The 20,195-nt window shown below is 37.0% G+C and overlaps 1 protein-coding gene across 1 annotated transcript in view; it reads left to right on the forward strand.

Annotated features, from left to right (window-relative positions):
• Nucleotides 1-20,195, forward strand: part of C5H10orf67 (chromosome 5 C10orf67 homolog) — a 44,365-nt gene that overhangs the window by 187 nt on the left and 23,983 nt on the right. The window contains exons 2-8 of the mRNA XM_053467141.1: nt 1,647-1,767; nt 2,459-2,602; nt 2,952-3,026; nt 4,041-4,169; nt 14,634-14,781; nt 16,030-16,088; nt 17,526-17,591. Coding sequence (XP_053323116.1) covers nt 1,647-1,767; nt 2,459-2,602; nt 2,952-3,026; nt 4,041-4,169; nt 14,634-14,781; nt 16,030-16,088; nt 17,526-17,591 — 742 coding nt within the window. The remainder of the gene's footprint in view (nt 1-1,646; nt 1,768-2,458; nt 2,603-2,951; nt 3,027-4,040; nt 4,170-14,633; nt 14,782-16,029; nt 16,089-17,525; nt 17,592-20,195) is intronic.

Raw genomic sequence — 20,195 nt, forward strand, 5'->3', positions numbered from 1 at the left:
GTATATTATGATTCTTGCTATGGTTATGCATTGCTGATTCGGCAGTTTATCATTAAATTAAATTGGTCACTATTTATAGGGTGCAGCTAATATTATATAATCAGAGTAAATCCCCAGTAATAAGTCCAAATAAAATGATCTATTTTTATTACTGGAATGCAAGCTTGTGAAATAGCAGATTTCAGGTTTCTAGCCCATGGTTAGGTGTAGAATTATTTAAAGAAATCCCAGCACATGTACAGCCCAACTGACTAAATTATTTTTATAAGTAAACTGTTTCCTACAGCTGCTGGTGAACTTCAACTCTCATGATCCTCAGCTAGAATATACCAATGGCCAGAGAGCTAACCTGCCTGCTAATGGCCTGAAATCTTTGCCTGCTCTTCTAGCTCTAGATCATCTTTTTATTCATGTTATGAATCCATACATTTTTAACATATAAAATACTTTTATGTTTTAGTTTGTATTTTATTATTTAATTTATACAGATGTTGTCATGTATTGCAGCCAGTCCAATATTATAATATAATTTGTTATCCTATGTCTCTGATTGTTCCCTTGTAGCTGGTATCTCTGTACAGGGGTCCAGCCTTCTGGACGTTGTGAGCCTTTTCAGGGTTTTCACCCCAGTCTTGGGGTCTCGGGGTCAGATTTTCAGGGTCGTGCAGTCTGGAACGGACTCCTTCCTATTCTACACTGCTGTGATTCTATATAAGTCCTCCAGTTGGTGCTTTTGCTACCCAGTCTGTTTTGGTTGATATCCCTGCTTGAATGCAGGTGACTCAAACTGTACCTTTAAATAATGTCAAGTCAAGGTTTCCATGAGGACCAGAATTAGAGCCATTCGGGTAACACATTATGCGAGTCTCTACATAGAACCTTCATTATGGGCTATTAAAGAGTCTCGTGGGTCCCTCATTTTGAAGGTTCCCAGGTATTCTTATCACTTTGTTACTTTTGTCTTTGCACATAATTTGTTGTTAATTAATGCATGCATTATGCTTATAACTTTCGTGTGGTGTCTTGATCTATGTTTATACAAGTTTCGAAAAACAAAACTTTCTCACTCATAGAATAGTCGATGGGTGATGTACAAACACAAAAGAACCAAAAATAACCGGCAGAGATCAGTGATTTATGTTATTATTTTCTTGCGTCAACACATAAATAACATGAAATAACATTTCGTCCATGTTCCTTCCAGGATGAATGTGTCTTGCTATATTACATTCTTGGAAATCGGTAGCCTCGAGGTTTAAAGAGTGCAGTTAGCGGGTGAAATCCAAACACTCACATTCATCAAATGCAAACTCTGGTGGGGATGCTGCTGTATAAATTGAAAAATGATGTAACAAAGATTCCAATAAAAACAAAACAAAAAAACTCAATAAATAATACATAATTTTATCTCCAGATCACAAAACTAACACCTTTTATTCAAGTATTTTTTCTATAGGAATGTAACACCGCTCCCAATTAACCATATGTTATACAAAGCCTTTCATATGAGAACAGATTACTGGTTACAACCACTTCATAATTCATCCAACTCCTCTGCAAAATACTTTAGTTAATAAACCTGCAAGTGCTTGATTATTATACAGAACTGTTTTTATTATGATAAATATATGATTTATCCCCCCCAGACCTTCAATTTCAGACAAGCTTAGAGTGGGTGTCTATGACCGAGAAAATGCCTCCCAAACAGATCTGAGCGAAATACTGGAGTTAAAGGAGTTGACAGGCGTTCTACAAACTCTCGTAAAGGTGAGGTTTCTTTGGATATTCCATTTCTGCGGGCCAGGTGGGACCTGCTCATGTTGGTCATGCTATAGAGAGAAACGGTATTCTATATTTGTCTAGCGAATGCTACACACCTACCATGAATCTGTATCTTTATAATGTAGCCATAATGCAGATCATCACACGTGTCTATATAGATGCAGAGCTGATGTCCTATCCAAGAGAGAAGCGCGAGGGGGTAGTTCAAACGTGCCTTGTGGTTCCTGGTGCAGCTGTCCCTCTACCCCCACAGAAATGAAGGCTCAGAACAGATATTGCACTTCGATGTTTATTCATTAGGAGCTGATGTACCTTAAAGTGAACCTTGGTTTAACTTGACTAGCCTTAATAGGTTACATTAATGTAGTGGTGTATATTCACATAATTGACATCTTAACAGGTCTGTGTTATTTTAACCTACAGTTTACTGAATATTCCCCCATCCTGAGCAGGGTTTCTTATCTTGTGGTCATTTCGATAAAGCCTTACTGGGGAAATGATGAGAATAATGGCCCTAAAGAACTATTTTTCTTCATACAACCTTTGTACTGGTAATACACATTTAAATATGCCACTTACAGCTCCTATATCATATGTTGAACTCATACAAATAATGAAGCTTCTTTTAACTACCCCAGCGGTGAGATCCTCTGTATAACTTCTGCTTTTTATTCAGTCTTATGATGTTCTGAAGAAAGATGTCATTCTTCATAAAAATATCCTGCAAGCAGAGTACGAGCAGAAGATTCAGGCACAAGCTTCAGAACTTTATGGCAGGATAAACAATGCCGTGAGAGACCTTGAAGCTGTTCACAAAAAGGTAATGGCTCAATGACTACTTTTATTCTCCCATTAGTGTCTGATAAAACAAGTAAAGTTGTGGTCTATTTGTGACCCTCAATTACCAGTACCGAGCAGAATTTGGGAGCAGGAACAGTGTTTACAAAGAAAACCATGTATAATATAACTATACTCGGTATACTGCAGTATAATGAAAAATATAATATGGCATAATAGGATCCTCTGTCTTTCTTCGTGTTTGACAAGCTCCAGTTAGATAAACTGACAATTGAGTAATTAATAGGCATTATACCATATTTCAATATCTGTTATTCCTCACATCAATGATTTTTACTCCAGTATTATTGAATTTTCATTATTTTTTGCAGAAAGTATCCACTCTTAGAAGAAGCTTCCAGACACAGCTGATTGATGCTCTTGCTGTAATAAGAGCAAAATATGAGGTATGCTTCACCTGGCGGTTCAGGAAAATTTACAGATATTTAAAATGTTTGCGCTGACGTTAATCTTTACGGCATTACGTTCGCAGCTCAATGCTGTGTCAGGAGTAAAAATATGTGCCCTGATTCTGTACCCAGTCATCTTTAATGGCGAAATACAGCCAACATGTAAGATGTAATTATCTTTTTTTTTTGGTATGTGTATTTACAATCCACAAGCAAATAAATAATATGTCCTGTTGCATACCTCCCAAAAGTCCAGGATTTTGTGGGACAGTCCTGATTTTCAGGCACTGTCTTACTGTCCCTGGTAGCTGCCCAGGATCATAGGCCTGTTGGGGAAGTCCTTAGATTTCCCCTAACTGGCCCAGGGGGCTGTAAAACATATGGTGGTCTGTGCTTTTGCACAAAACCCCAGGACATGGACAGAAAGCTCTTCCATTGTTTTCAATGGGAGCATTTTTTTTGCACATGATTGGCTGCAGCCAAAAGCGTTGGGACAACATGACCATGGTAAGGTCGATGCGCTGCAGGTTAAAAATGCATATCAAAGTGCTTACACACACTTACACACAAAAAAAAACAACAAAGTGCTTACAAAGCATCTTAATATGCATTCTTTATTGTTATGACTTTATGGCACACTGGAGTAGCCATTAAATCCAAGGCTTCTGATTGCAGAGAATGCTGCCCAATTTACTAATTACTGCTTGATAGAAGTCATGTGTGTGACATGATCCAATTGTGATGTATGGTCCCTCTATTCCTTAAATAATTTATAATTTAATTATTTTATTATTATTTTTAATAATACCGTAAAGCCAGTAATGCTGCCACTGTTTTTTTATGAACATTGATAGCTAAAATGTATCCAAATATATTTAAATCTTGCTAATGGATAGTTGACTGCTTATTAATGTGTAATGTGATTAGATTATCGTATTCATCGTAAGGCATATGTTGCACTTACTTGCAAGGTTTTTATTATATATTTCATTTATGGTAATTCGTTCACAGCGTGGTGATGTAGAGGACCACAAGACAGATACAAAAGCACTAAAGCAGAAAGTGTCTGAACAGGATATTTTAATCAATTCATTAAAAGCACAGATATTGGAACTTGAAGAACATGAACACCCAACACAGGTATTTCAGATCTTATTATTGTCAGTGTTATAGTCAGTGTTTGTACATTTCCAGCTTCTCTGCCAGCAGCTTTTCCACCAACAGCAGTTTTCATTTATTGTCTGATCCTGTTGCCTAACTTTCTCATTTCAGGTGAAAGTTTATTCTTCTATCTGTAGCATGATTCAGGGATGAATTCACTAAAAATGGCTAAGCTGTACCTTCTGGCCCAGGGGAAAGATAAAGGCAAGTGGCCCATTGGCCCCTGCCCCCTGTAACTAACATACTTCCTGGCACACATTTACACAGCCACTCTCACACTTAAACAAACTTTCACATTGACTCTAACACACACACACACACATATACACACATATACTTATGCTACCACACGTTCGCATTGTCACTCTCACACTTATATCCACTCTAACACTCTCTCCTGCAAACACACACTCCCTCTAACACACACATACACATACATATTCATGCTAACACCCACACACATACAGAAGCCCATACTCACACTAACACCCATACTTACACTAACACACACATACTCTAAAGCTAACACACAAAGGTGCACACTCATGCTGAAACACTCACTGTAACATACCGTACATACACACATAAATACTCGCACGGTCCCTACCTCTCTCTCTTGCTCCCTCCCTTACAGCTTTACTTCCTTACCTTGTTCGGACCCTTCTCTATAGAGTGTACGAACAGCCTAAGTTTTAACACAAGGTCACTTAACATACCACTACAGGCTCTCCCCGCATTCCTGCCTCCCTTTTTGTAGAATTCAGGCCCCCTGCCTTCCAGGCCAGCCCACCTGGCGAGATAAAATTCAAGAGATCTCTCCACATTCCGTATGCATTATACAGAGCCAGCTTAACCTTCTCTGTAGAAAAAGCTTGCTGGAGTTGACCCTTCATAATGCATAGTGATATCAGGGATTTCTGAAACGATCTGCCAGATTAGTTAATACAACCCTCGGTGCTTAAACTGTAAAGTAACCTTTTTTCAGGTTATACTGTAACGCAAACCCCTAAAAGGTGTGTTGTGTGGCAACTTTATTAACTCTTTATTCAGAAAGAGCAGGTTCTTGCAAGGAAAAGAGCAAAAGATTGGGATGAACTTGTGGGATCCAATAACAGAGTGTTCTTTGGTACAAAAAAAAAAAATAGCGCCTCCTCTGTAAATGTGTTATAGAAGGAAAACATTGTGTTAATTATGCGTGAGCTTGTCCAGTATCTATGATGTATCAGTAAAAACACTATAACCTCAAGATTGTAAGCTTGCGAGCAGGGCTCCGTCCACCTAATGTCGGTTTGTCTTAGTCTGTCAATTCTAGTCCTGTCATAGCCCTTGAATATATATATCAGAAGAAGTGCTATATAAATAAACGATAATAATAATAATCATAGTAATAACCAGTGACCCCAAGTGCAGAGCAATGTATGCAGATTCCTTACAAAGTCCTTTAATATGCATTCCTTGTTGGTAAACCGGGCTGGGACAATAGACTGTGCCTTTAATCTGCTCGACCTAGAAATGTTTGACTTATTTTGGTTGAAACACACATTTAGTCACTTAAAAACTGGGCACTGGATATTACTGGCGTGCAAATGTAGAGTTATATACTTGTCCGCCTGTAGTTTAGAGGCTGGTAATCATTTGCGGAATGTTAATTGACAATATTTTACATCAATATAAAACAAGAGGTGTTTTTCCTGCTATGTAATCGTGTTAGATGCGTGTTATAGTCCTGAATCCTTTATATGTTGTGGCCTGGATTGGCCAACCAGCAAACCGGAGAAATGCCAGTGGTGTCTTCCATCTTCCTTTATCACTTCTCATATGCAGATACGTTCCTTTAGAGTGCTAACTGGATACAGACAGTCGCACCCCATAAATGTGTAAGAATATTGTATGCATTTGCCAGATGGATACACGCAGCCACATGCACAAAAGTGTAAGAGGGTAGTGAGTGTGCAGTCACCAGATGGAAACACGCGGCCGCACATCTAGGGCTATAAAAATAATTCATATTTTAGACCCTCTTGATCCAAGGAGAAATCCGATTGTCTTTTGGAGTCAAGAAGGAATTTTTCCCCCTGATGGCAGAATTCGAAGAAGCTTAATTAGGGCTTTTTTGCCTTCTTTTGGGTCAAGAGTGGGAAGGTTAGGTAGAAGGGTTGAACTTGATGGACTTGGATCTCAAAGTGTAAGAGCGTAGTATTACGCCTCCAGCTGAATACGCATTTATAGAATATATGTTTTTAATCTTAAAAACTATGAGAAACTAAAGAGAAAGATATATTCTCAAATAATCCTGTGCATGAGTGAATTGTACTGTGTGTGTCATACAGAGTTATTATTCAGTACCTACAGAGTACTTTATAAACTGGAAACTAAGCAAATCATGGTAGTGAAAGCAGCACGTCTGTTTGTAAAGTCAGTTTTTGTTTTATGGGGCTTGACAGACAGGATATACCCGTGGGTCTCTTTTAGCGTCGGCAGCATGATGTGGCACTAAATGCAGGTAACAGAAAGAAGTCTCTGATGCCTGCGGGAATCTGATTATCTTTCTGACTGTCTCTGTATGATTCTCACTGCTGAGTAAGACTGTCTCGCTCTCCCGTTAAAAGAAATGACCTCCCTAATTGTGTTGGATGAGACGAACGATCTACATTTGCATATCGCTGTTTTTTTGGTAAACTATTACATAGATCTGCTGTTTTGTTTGTGATAGACATTTTTATAATAAACGCGGTGACAGCTTGTATCCATTTAAATTGGAAGACTGGAATAGGGGCTACAAAAATGATTTCATGGCAAGCAAAGCTCTACCGCAGTCACGCTATGACTATGAGATATGAGTGCAGTAAATTTGCACGCATGCGGGTCTATTCTTTAAAGAAAGTGTTGACTGGAGAGTTTGCAGAAGTATTTTAACTCTGTGATTTACGTACAAATGGGAACATAGAATACGATGGCAGATAATAACTAGTTGGCCAATCTCATCTACCTGTTCATGCTGATTTAAAGTCTCAAGCCTTAATCACTCCTTGGTGTTGTTTTGAAGGGCCAACCTTCCAACATTAGAAATGTAAGCTTCTGCTGCAGGAAGCACTTGGCTGGCCCTGTATAATGCGTACTTAAAGCAAACCCTTTTGCTGGAAAAGCCTGTCACTTTCCTACAAACTCCCCTTACAAACCATCCATTAGTGAATAGACTCCATTGACCAGTTCACACTTGCCATCACTTCTCCCCTAAGCTGATGGCGTGGAAGAGGCAGTTCTGAAGATTGTGCTCGTCTATGATATTCTGAGTGGATTGAATGGATATTTTATACACCACTGTCAAGATTCTTCAAGAGATCATTTATTTTCCAAAAAAGCTTGGATTATACAATTTTAATACAATTAGTCATTCATTGTTCGGGGGGGGGCTATATTGTGTCATTGCCAGAGAAATGCTCCAGAGGTGCAAGCTGGCTGTCAGTGGCCTTAAATTGGCTTCTTTTAAAACTAGCCAAACAATGTGAGATCTTTTTGTTATGCACAATGCTGCTTCCTTATAAATAGACTCCTCAAAAAAAATACGGTGTTAGATAAGTGCAATCAATAAGTAGTGGATCGACTAGAAAATGCTGTATCTCCCTCTGGAAATTTAGTTTTATAGAATTTTGAATGACCATTGTACAGCTCTACAGAATGTGGTGGCGCTATATAAAACAATAAGTCATAATAACAATTGCATATTATCTTGTACACATAATGGGGGTTATACATAAAAAGCGATGCTGATGCTAAGTTCTAAAAGTATTGTCACCATAGCAACAGATGGTATGCTCCTTCTTATTGGACCGTTCCATTAGTTGCTGTGGTGACCACTTGTAGAACTTTGCACCAGAATCACTCTATACGCACAACCAAGGTACGAACCCCAAAACAGGCTGTTCTAGGCAGAAGTCTTTACTTAACTTTCTTTGCCGCATAAAGTGCAGTACTATTTTATATATTTTGATGTCTAAATGCAAACTCTTTAAATTTGGTATCTGCACAAACATATTTGTATATAAAGGCATTTAATTTGATATATAAGAACCATCTGACCCATCTGCTCTACTTTTTCTTTCTGTTGTTATGGCTTAAACCCTTTTCAGTCCTTGATCTTGTCTTATATTTATTATTGTTATTATTATTATCTTTTATTTTTATAGCGCCAACAATTTACACAGCGCTTAATATTGCAGGCTCGCAATATTTAAGCTATTTTTCAGTAATATTAATTATTTAAATAAGTGAAAAATCACCAGAGAGGGAGTCGCACCTCCAGTGCTTGCTCTGTCGCTTGTCCTGTACAATTGCTCCCTCCTGTGGAATACCAACAAATCTACATTTTTAAGTAGGCAATTTCTATATTAGGTTTTCGATGTTTTAGTTAAAAAGCTATTAAATAGCTTTTTTTTATCTGGGATGAACAAAATGCCTTTCATATTTTGTTTTGTGTCAGTTCTTTACTTAAAAGTCTAAAACTAGCACTGTCCTCGTTATAAACGTATTACTGGGAGATGTCTTTATTGTCTCATTTTAAAAAAGAAACAAGTATTTCAATATAAAATAATATCTTTTTATTGGACATATTTTATTTTTTTTTAATTGCACTACTCGACTAACATGGCTATCTCTATCTACATTGTCTATCCTATAATATAAATTAAAACCTTTGGGTGAAACCCCCGCTTCTTTAATTAATCCCCTGGCATTTCCAAGCCGACTCTTAAAGCAATAAAAATAAAAGCAATTTAGAATATGGTAACTTTCAGATATAAAGTTGGGGGGTGGGGGGGTGCAGAATGCTCCTTTACGCAGCGCAAACCAGCCCCTACAAAAATGACCTGACATGGTTCCTGGTGTAAATGCTTAATACATCTACTTAATAATAGTAATTATTATGAATTATTATCTTCTATTTATATAGCACCAACAATTTACACAGCACTTCTCACAATACATATATTCAAACCATTACGATCTGGAGGCTAATAAATATTTATTTATATTTACTGCACATCTTAACAAGCACTTTATTGGAAGAATATTGGTTCTGGGGTCTCTAGAATGGAGAACTGAGATATTAAAGATCAGGCAGAAGCTAGATTGGCAGCCTCTAGATTTAGAAGTTATACTGGTTAACAAACAAAAATCTGCATTATCCACAGACTCACTTGATAAGACACAATGATAGGTGGCGAGAGGGAAGATATTGAATTTTCTGTATGTATGAAATAATTTATCCATTTTAATTGATTTTCTGCTTCAGCTTATAAAGACTCCCATGTCCTGTATTAAACCTAATCTTTTTGTAAGTATTCAAATCCCAACCTGTGACGTAATACACTTTTCTCTATGAGGTTATTTAATTGTTAAGTATATTATAATAAATAAAATCATTCTTAGTCCCAATATCTTAAATATCAAAAATCTGTGTATCAGGAGCAATGTCTAAATAATTAAAATGTCTCTTTTTTTTTTTTTGAGAAAATACTTATTTTATAAAAAATACATATTTTGTAATAATATAAGTTGCTACTAATGTAACTAGAAGTGGCCTTAATCAGAAATCGTTACAATCTTACAATACTCTGGACAGATGGCGCAGAGAATACCATAAAAAAAAAAAACTTGTAACAGATGATTGTAGCTGCAGAGGACGATCCCTTTGTTCAATTTGCTAATAAGCATCTTCCCTGAGACAGGAGGCTGAATAGTTAATGAGCTGTAATTCCGCCCTGTCACAGAAGGTGGCGCAAGAGCTAAAGTTTAGATCCCAGTGAATCGCTAGTATTATTTATTGCTTTATATAGCGCAGTCATATTCCATAGCGCTGTACAATGGCTAAACAAGTAGTGCATAGCATAACAATTTGGATTTACAGAAACAGAAGCCAAAGAGGGCCCTGCGCAAGCGAGCTTCCATTACATTAAGTAAATTAATGTGATTTTATTAATTAGCAAGGTCCATTTTATAAAGAGCTTACTTGCATTTTCAGCATGTTTATCTTTTTCTTTGTTATTTTGGTAAAGTTTCATCTTTTGGACTTACCTTTTATATAATAACTATACACATTAAAAAAAAATTTTTGATTTTATTTTATGCTAGCTTTTATTTTGTGCTAGGTATTTGTACAGAGATCTACAAGCTTTAAGAACAAAAATACAATTTCCTTCAAAAAGGCATAAGGCATAAGGTTTTGCGTGTTTTTGCATTAAAATATATGTGCGTTGCATGTACATTTGTGCCGTGGAAAGATCGGAAGGTATCATGTGTGACGGTGTTATTTTTTGTTCAGGGTTTTGAGCTTCAAGTTTCAGAGGTTGAGCATTCCCTAGATTAACGCTTGGGTTATTTGCACTAGTATTTATCCATTGTACAGCACTGCAGAATATGATGGTGCTATATAAACCAATAAAGAATAATTATATTACATACATATCATATATACCCCTGTTAGAAGGGACATACAAAAAAAAATAAGTTTCCTGGTGTTCTTCTTTTTCTGCTTGATAAATGTACATTATACCGAATAATCATTGTAACCCTTAAAGAACTAAGAATGAGCTACAGAGTAGATTTTTAATGATTGCACAACACATGTTTGTGTAGATCTGTAAACCAAGCGCCACGATGTCTTGGTGCATTAGGATAATCTGCGGCTTTCTAGATCTTGTTAAGCTAACCCTTCCAGCATTTTTCTCCGGATGGGAGTTGTAGTCAGTCACACAAGGTGAAGAAGAAATCATACCTGTAGAAGAAGTGAAAGCGTACCTGCACAGAACAGATGTGGCTCTTCATTTTGGGTACATTTAATTATCTACACATTTTGGACTGCGCGACAAGTTCATATTTTGGGTTTTTTGGTTGTTGCTTAAATTTGTCAAGAACCTGTTACCGACATCACCAATTATATCAGTTACTCTGAAATATAGCATTGTCTGGTACCAATCTTAGAGTTTTTATGTATCAGCTTTGTTTGACAGCGTTTCGATGCTTAAACAAACTTTAAAACTCCAAACCCTTTAATGGGAAACTCTCACCATTTTTTTTATTACTAGTACTAGAGAAAACAGTCCCAGTTTTCGCATAATGCTTTCAGACAACTTCATATTAGCCATTTTATGTGTTCTAGTTCAACTTATTGTACTGCCTGTGGTAAACAATAGCATGACTCAGTCTTAATCACCCAGCAGGACACTCTGACTAGTGAAAGTCTATAGAGGAGTGGATTTCATTGTAAAAGCACATTAGCATTGCTGTAAAGAATCATCGCATTATGGTGTTTAGGGAAGGAAACTCAACCAAAATATAAAATGACTGGCGACAATGGCAGCCTCCAGGTCTGCAGATAAAGGACGTTTATTGGAGAAAAATGAGATAAAACCACCTTTTTGTCAATCCTAAACTGTATAATTGTACACAGCACTATATTTGATGCTCAAAGACAAATAATATTTCTATCTTAAGATATATATATATATATATATATATATAACTTAAATAAGCATGGTAAAACATGAACTAAAAAATCTTTAAAAGTCTACCTCATCTGGCTTCTTTGCGAAACAAGTGTATGTATATCCCAGAGCACAGAGAGGGAAATGAACACATATGTGCTTAGTATATGTACAGCTACAATGTTTTTACGTTTTTGTCTTTTGTGTATGGTGGATGCCCCAGCCCCCTCATCTAGCAGCTGATATCACCCTAAATAGAGATCTAGTGCCCGATATCCAGGGCACCCAGTAAATAAGAGTGATAATTATTTATTGTTTTATATAGCGCCATCAAATTCTGTAGCGCTGTACAATGGGTAGACAGGACATAACAAGCAGCATGTAACATAACAAATTGACTTACAGAGACAACAGGTGAGGAGGGCCCTGCTCAAAGGAGCTTACAGTCTAGAGGATTAGAGCTGCAGAGTAACCCCAATATAGCATTGTGGTGGAGAGAGACTTGGGAGTCACTATTTCTGAGCTCTAAGGTAAGCAGGCAATGCAACGAAGTGCTAGAAAACGCAAGCAGGGTGCTGAGTTATTCGTAGAAGAAAGAGAGAGAGGGGCTTCTGCCACGTTACAGATTTCTGGTCAGACCAGAAGGATAAAGACATACTAGAGAGCGTTCAGCAAAGGGCTGATAAAACGGTAAATGGTTTGCAGAATAAAAATGATCAGGAAAGACTAAGGTGTCCCAAGATGTAAAGCTTGGAGGAGAGGCGAGAGAGGGAATATGATGGAAACATTTCACAGTACAGGAGGGATATTCTTTTCAAAAGAGATCGCAATCCAAAACTAGAGGTTCAGAGCCTTAGATGTAATGTAACAAAGTTTTACTTTACTGATGGGATGACGGATAAGTAGAGCAGCCAACAGGCAGAAATTGTAGAGGTTAATACAATGAGAGAATTTAAATTTGGGATAGGCGTGAAGCTATTCTGAATTTAACATAAAACAGCAAAAATAATGGGCAGACTAGATGGGCTAAATTATTCTCATCTTCTATAAGCGATTTCTATTGGTTTCTTTTTAATAATAACCTAGTTTATATATCTTTTTCTTACACCCTTTCCATGACGAAGCAGCAGGTGAATGTTGGCTACCATATTGCCTTAAGAGGCTAAACCCTTCTATGCAGGTTATGTTTGCCATTGGCTTAAGACATGGATGATCTGCACAATGTGATGCAACACTTACATCATTCATTCACATATCTCTAAAATATATTTTCACCAATTAACATTTCAGCACGTATTACCTAAAAGTTACCAAAACATCTAATTATGAATCTAAAATAGCTTTCATTAATTTTAATATTAATTGAGTGATTGAGAGGGGATGAATTCGGCAGGAGGGGTTAATAAAACCGTCCCTTTTAAATACTGTTCCTCAGGTACTTCCTTGTTTACATTTTTTTTTACTTTGTTTTTTCTTTATCTTCTTACTGTATTCCACAGACCTTGAACCTCAGAATAGGACAAATATAAAACCTGCAAATGTATGTTACTTTTTAACATGATCCTCCTACGGCTTGGTTAATCTTTGTCATGTTTTTCTCCCTTTATTTAATTTTCTGTTATAGTTGTTTTTTTCTTTTTCTTATCTGATGTTGGGTATCTAGGCATATAGCGCTATATTTGTTGTGCTTTGTACAGTAACCATTATTAAATGCCTGTTAGAGATAATATATGAAACTAAATGTATACATTTTTGGAATGTATTGTGTATATACAATTTTAAAACGTTATAGCACCCCAGTTTATTAGCCTTTTTTGAATTAGCAAAATATATATCTTTCCCCAGTTTGATTAAAATATTTTAAAATATTTTAATTTAACATATTTTATTATTTTAATATTTTCTGTAAGATTTTTATCTGTTAAGATTGTATTTACTTCAATAGAGATATCCATCCATTTATCGCAGTCTACTTGTGAACCAATAATTATATACATATGAGTGAGTTGTATTAGTCTAGACAGCCGAGCATAGTATCTCAAAATCTACTTGAAGGGTTTGAAATAGACAAGTGAATAGGGGTATCGTTTACAATAAGCCTCAACAGCATCAGAAAAAGACTTTTTCATCACGGAAGGGGCAATGCTTAAACAAAGGCACGCATAATAAAAATGTAAATGAGCTTGCTTTACCAAAATTATAAGTTTAAAGTCTTTTGTTGGGCGTTATCCCTAAACCGTCTTACAAGGTAATCACTGTTTGCATAAAGATTTAAAGTGAAGCCCTCAATAGCATTAGACGCCTGCACAGTCTATGTGTGACAAGCATGCAAAGCCACGTTAATGTTCAGAATATGAATTGCCTCCGGGTGGCTGCAGCACCAAGTGGAGAACCAACTGCGTTGATATCAGAGGGCCTGATGGACTCCATGCGGCTTCCAGGCTGAAAACTTCACCGCTTTGACGTGTGATGTGCTCCTTGTGACACTGGCAGCACTGTCACAGAGAAATGGCACAAAGGCAACAAGCCCCCTCCTTAGCAGTGCACTTTACAACCCCCTAGTGCTGGCCGTCCACAAACTCCTTACTTTTGCCTAGTTACGGACGACGCTTGCCTAAACACACAGAAGGACGTGTGGGTGGATTGGACCCAGCTGCCTTCCTGGACACAGCTTCCATAATAAATTGACCTGAATGATGAGGGCACGCAAACAGTATGATCTGCATTATTCCCGTCAATAAAAATATCCCCATGTGTTATAGTCTTTGTATGTAATGTAGTGCTGTCTTTCTTCCAGCAAGAGCCTCTTTTTAGTCTCTTCCCTTTCCTCTATTCATATTTTAAATATGCAGCAGAATGCAGGAAATTATATGGCGGCCATGCTTCATAATTGTTTTGGCTCAGCAGCATGCTCCAAGCTTTTGTCTTCTTTCTTCAAATAAAAGGCTCCCTAATATTTCAGATTGTTTTCGAATCAGAAGATGACCCAGAAAAAGAGAGGCTGGTAGAAGAGAATCGAGAAATGAAAGAAGAGATTGACACCCTGCAGGATAAAATCCAGCAGCTGGAAAATGTTCTAATGGAGAAAGAGAAGCATATTCGAGCTTTAGGTAAATTCTGTGCTTGCGACTTTTTGCTGAAATCAATCTGTTTTAGGCAACAGCCGTGCATGGATTTCTATTTATCACTTGATTCGAATGTATGATCAACCATTTGGTTAAAAAAAAAGTATATTCAATCTCTTTGAAAATTTCTCATTATAAATCCAGAAAAAGCAATTTCCATAATATACATATATATACGACCTTTCAAAGGTTTGGGGCCGCTTAGCTGTTTTCATGGAAAGCCAGGACGTTCTAACATAATAGCAAAAAGGTTTTTCCAAAGATCAATTAGCTTTTTAAACTTGGATTAGCGAACACAACGTGCCATTGGAACACAGGAGTACACCTATGAAGATATTTCATAAAAAATCAGACATTTCCAGCTACGATAGTCAATAGACAATTGATGTTATTTTAATGCACAAAGTATTTTTTTTTTTAATTAAAAATAAGGAAGTGTCCCCAAACCTTTGGCCGGTTGTGTACATATAAATGTATTAAAAATATAAAAGTATTTTTATATTTCTATGAGTATTGCAAAAGAACCTTTAAATTTCCCGTTTACAAATTTTGCAGTCTTGCAAGAATGGCATAACTGTGATCAGCTTTCCAGTCTTCTCAATGTCTGTTCAGTTTTATCAAACCGTTCAGTTTTTATCTCTGTGCTTCAATCCAATAAGAAATGAGCAGAATAATGGATTTCCATATATTTGTTGACTTTTTTTCTTCCAGTCTTTTCGGCCTCTACTTTGAGAACAGGCTGAGTATGTCTCCTTTCATGATAGGTTTAACAGAAGCTTTTAATCGACGTTGTGGTTGTGCTTGTATTTTAAAATGAGTTCATTACACATGACATAGACCATATTCAGCATGCATGTTTGTCATCTCATTCAATGGTGGTTCTTATCTTTTCACGCCATACCCTTGCAGCTTTCAAGAACCACCTGCTAAAGTGCTTTGTATTTGCTGTGACTAACAGCGATGATGTCCAGTAATAGTATTGATCAAAAGCAGTGGTCACTCAAGGCCACACTTGACTCATGAACTTACTTCTTCGTTTCTCTCTGACCAGCCTGCCAAACAGCAGGAAGAGGTCCTCGAATGTCAAGGACAGTTGTGAGGGTCACATTAACGCCTGGGCTTTTGGGCACTGTGCAATGGATAGGGCTTGCATACTGACCTGCAGTGGACGACATGAATGAATCGTCACGGGGACAGGATTTTACGCTTTGCTTTTCTTCTCCTTTGTTCCAGAACTGGATGTGGGTGCCATCAAACAGAAAATGGAAAAGGACCAAAAGACCATTGAGAAGGTGTGACTTTTGACATCAAGTGATGGCTTTTTTAAGTATGTTAATGGCCAGTCTGTAGCATTATCTCAAATTGCAACAAAACTTGCCAGAGCGAAGTGGGAACAAAACGGTTTTGTATGTTCAGATTGATGGCTTGTTTGAAAGAGATGAAAAGATGACAAGCAGCCTATCAAAGTGAGGTGTGATTTTTGGGAGCCCATTGAAACCGTCACTGCAAGTAAAGTTAGCGCTATTGTGCAAGAAATCCCAATGTTCACGTCGGTTTGAAAGAATATTGTACATTTTCTGACACCTGAGCATAGCCTATAGCATTCAAGATTGGACTCAAATAGCAAACTTACTATGAGTAATAATGAGCCAAAAGAGGAGTTTGCTGCAGATTCCTTAAAATAGCACAAATAGTACAAAAATTAACTTGATGCAGGATTTGTTCGTTCCATTTATGATTTGTAATCTATCCAACAAAAGGCTTTAGGACTAGAAATATTATTGTTATTAAAGTAGCAGATTCTTTTTTAACATGCATATATATGCAAATTAATAAATCTACGCTATTGCTGCTAAAACTGAGCTAAGTCTGTAGAAGACTGAAAAAGGCTGTATAATATATAATATATATATATATATATATATATATATATATATATATAACTACATACTCGGAGAAACTGAAACAATCTAATTAGCATTAACAGGTGGAATTAAAAGAAAAATAGGGACTGAAATGTAGTCTTACAGATGGAACATAAGAGTCCTGTAGGGGACAACAAATTTAAATACATTTTACATTTCTTCTCTCTCGATGGACGCATTTTCCTGTAATTCTGCTGTTGTGAATTATTGATCATTTCAGTTTGGGCGTTTACATAGATTCTGTGGTGCTATGACATGGGTAAGTAGACACATTTTTGGGAGCATTGCCGCTTAACCAGCAACTTGATGTGTCCAGCAATATTTAGTGGACAATCTAAACTTGATAGAATGAGCCATTTTACTTTTCAAAGGCCCCAGTAGTCTGAATTCTATAATCTCAAATTACAGATAAGCCAGTTTATGACTGGTTGTTTTTAAAATAAAATAGAATAATTTATTTTCTTTTTGGACATTTGCCCCCAGAAATTGTTTCAGCTGCTCCACGGTCGATACTTATATTGCTCTTGACAGCTTCATTGGGTCTTATTCTGGTGGGCAGCCAGGGGGTAATTGCAGTTTTCGATACTTTTGACTCACTGTAAGAGTGGTTGGACAGCCGATGTAATTCGATAGCATGTGGCTGCTGAATACAGTTAAGTTGGCTGGATGTCATAGTCCAGGATGTTGTCCACCAGGCAACTTCATGGCCACATTTTCAGGCCGGTCCAGTCCTACCCATGAATGTCTGTATCCATTTGTTATTTCTTCTTTAAGAATACATATTATATTTTCTGTGTGTTTCAGCTCCTGTCTGAAAGTAACAGTTTAAAGATTGAATTTGAGAAGGAGAAATCCGCTATGGTGATAATGGTGAGAGATGTTTCTTTAAATAAATAAATAAATATAGCATCAAAATGCTTTTTTCTTAGGCTTGGAATATATGTATTGTAAGAAGCGCTGAATAAATTGTTGGAACTATAAAAATAAAAGATAATAATAGCAATTGTGATTTCTGGTTCGGTTGACCAATTGTATTGAGATGAATGTTTTCAATTGCATGATAATAAATACTTATTGGGACAGATTTAAGATTTTTTAGAAACTCTCCTACTAATGATTGTTTTTTCCATATTTTATTGTAGTACTGGTTCTATGTTGAAGGCATGATTAGTAAAAATACAGCAATATTCTGTTAATTCTTTGCATTCCATATGAGCTGCCAATATACAATAAAAAGTTGGATAACTTCTGACACATTCTATGCAATATTCCTTAGCCGTGCTGTTCGTTATTAATATATATACAGTATATATCCTCTGGATATTTGTGTCCATTACCCGAGAAGCATTTGTTTGCTATAGATCTGGAGCTTTCTTGCCATTTGAGAAAGAGCAGTATAGACGAGAGATGGTCCACCATAAAACCTGTCTAATTAGTGACTCTTTTCTAGCTACCTTCAAATAAGAAGAGCTGGTTAGCCAGCTGGAAATAAGATTTCCCTGCTTTAATTGTCACTGATTGTATCTTCTTTACATCTTCCATCTTTTCCTTAAAAGTTATTGCATGTAGCCTGTGTAACCAGTCTCTTCCTACCTACCTACCTGTCTTTTTAAATTAGAAGACCTGCTTTTTTGGCCATATAGGAGATGGCCGAGCTGAGAAGATAACATGCCTGGTCCCCCCATTCTGTTCCATCATCCTTATTGGTTGTTACATAAATCTTGTCCAACCTACTTACACCGATCAGCCATAACATTATGACCACAGTTGAAATGAATACCATTAATAATCTTGTTATCATGGCACCCGTCAGTGGGTGGGATATATTAGGCAGCAAGTGAACATTTGTTCCTCAAAGTTGATGTGTTAGAAGCAGGAAAATTGCACCTCTCAATTTACAGGACTTAAAGGACCTGCTGCTAAAGTCTTGGTGCCAGATACCACTGCACACCTTCAGAGGTCTAGTGGAGTCCATGCCTCGACAGGTCAGGGCTGTTTTCATGGCAAAAAGTGGACCTACATAATATTAGGCAAGTGGTCATAATGTCATGGCTGATCAGTGTATATATCTTCAAGTAAGAGAAACCTTTTAGCCAGCAGGACATGCGATCTGTTAACCCATCCCAATGCGATCTGTTAACCCATCCCAACGCAGGTCTAGATCACCACCTGGTCCTCTGCCTCCACTCTTTTTCTCTATATTTTATAACATAATAAATGTCTATTCCATCTACCTGTCGTTAAGTAATAAAAGCCACATATGTACCATGTTATCATAGTTCTTTATCACGCCTTGCCCTTGGTTTTACAAATGCATACATTTTAACAGATTCTATTGTTGAGATTTCCACTAAAAAAGATACCAATTTCTTTTTTTCTCGCATTAGGTTGGTATGAATGTTGTACATAATTTTCCATTCATAGGAAAGCAGCCGGCCCCTCTTCCTATTGATATAACCCTTCAGCTTTCCATCCCACTGCTTCATTATTTGCCATGTGACTCCTCTCCGCCTGCTCCGGATCCCGGGGCTCTGCATTAGTGCAAATGCTTTTGTGAAAGTAAACTGGCAGAGTTGTTTATCATATAAAAATAAAACCCAGCTTGTGTTCAACACCCGACATGGGCTGCAAAATAATATGACAGTGTTCAGGGGGAAAAAGTCTGCCCATCGAAAAATCAACACGCCTTTAGATATGTAAAGAATCATTTTCCTGCCGCTTGTCAAACTCCGTGCCAAGTCGTGGCCACTTTACTTATATTGCTTTGTTCAGCTCAGCATTGCGTATTGTTGCGCTCGCTGTCATAGAAATCCATGAAAAACGATACTTCAGGGTTACAATAGGAGCTTTCTGTGAGACTGACTGGTGAGGGCCGAGCCCTGGGCATAAATGACGAAGTGGCATCATATTGAGTTTAATAAAGACGGGGACTTTGGCGTGTTGTGCTATTTTACAATGTGACATTCTAAGAAGGTTTAACCCCTGTTTGTCAAGCAATGGATTCTTTAGCATCTCACAGGTTTTTTTTTTTTATTATTCTTTTCTTAATGGAATAAAATAGCATAGTGACATATGCAGACTGCAGCCTTCCTAAAATTGCGCTTCCCGAGGAACTAATTGGAACACACCACTATGGTTACTATATATAATTATGTAAAAAATATATCTATGTGTGCGTATATGTTTATATGTGTATATATGTATGTATGTATATATATATATATATATATAACACATACAGTCATGTGAAAAAGAAAGTACACCCTCTTTGAATTCTATAGTTTTATATAACAGGACATAACATCAATCATCTGTTCCTTTCCAGGTCTAAAAATTACAACCTCAAATTAACAACACATGACATATTACACCTTGTCATGATTTATTTAAAAAAAAACCAAAATGGAGAAGCCATGTGTGAAAAACTAAGTACACCCTTACTGCTTCCATAGAAATTAAGTAGCAGACAAGTGC

The sequence above is a fragment of the Spea bombifrons genome, chromosome 5 (genome assembly GCF_027358695.1).
Source record: "Spea bombifrons isolate aSpeBom1 chromosome 5, aSpeBom1.2.pri, whole genome shotgun sequence".
NCBI classification, from domain to species: Eukaryota; Metazoa; Chordata; class Amphibia; order Anura; family Pelobatidae; genus Spea; species Spea bombifrons.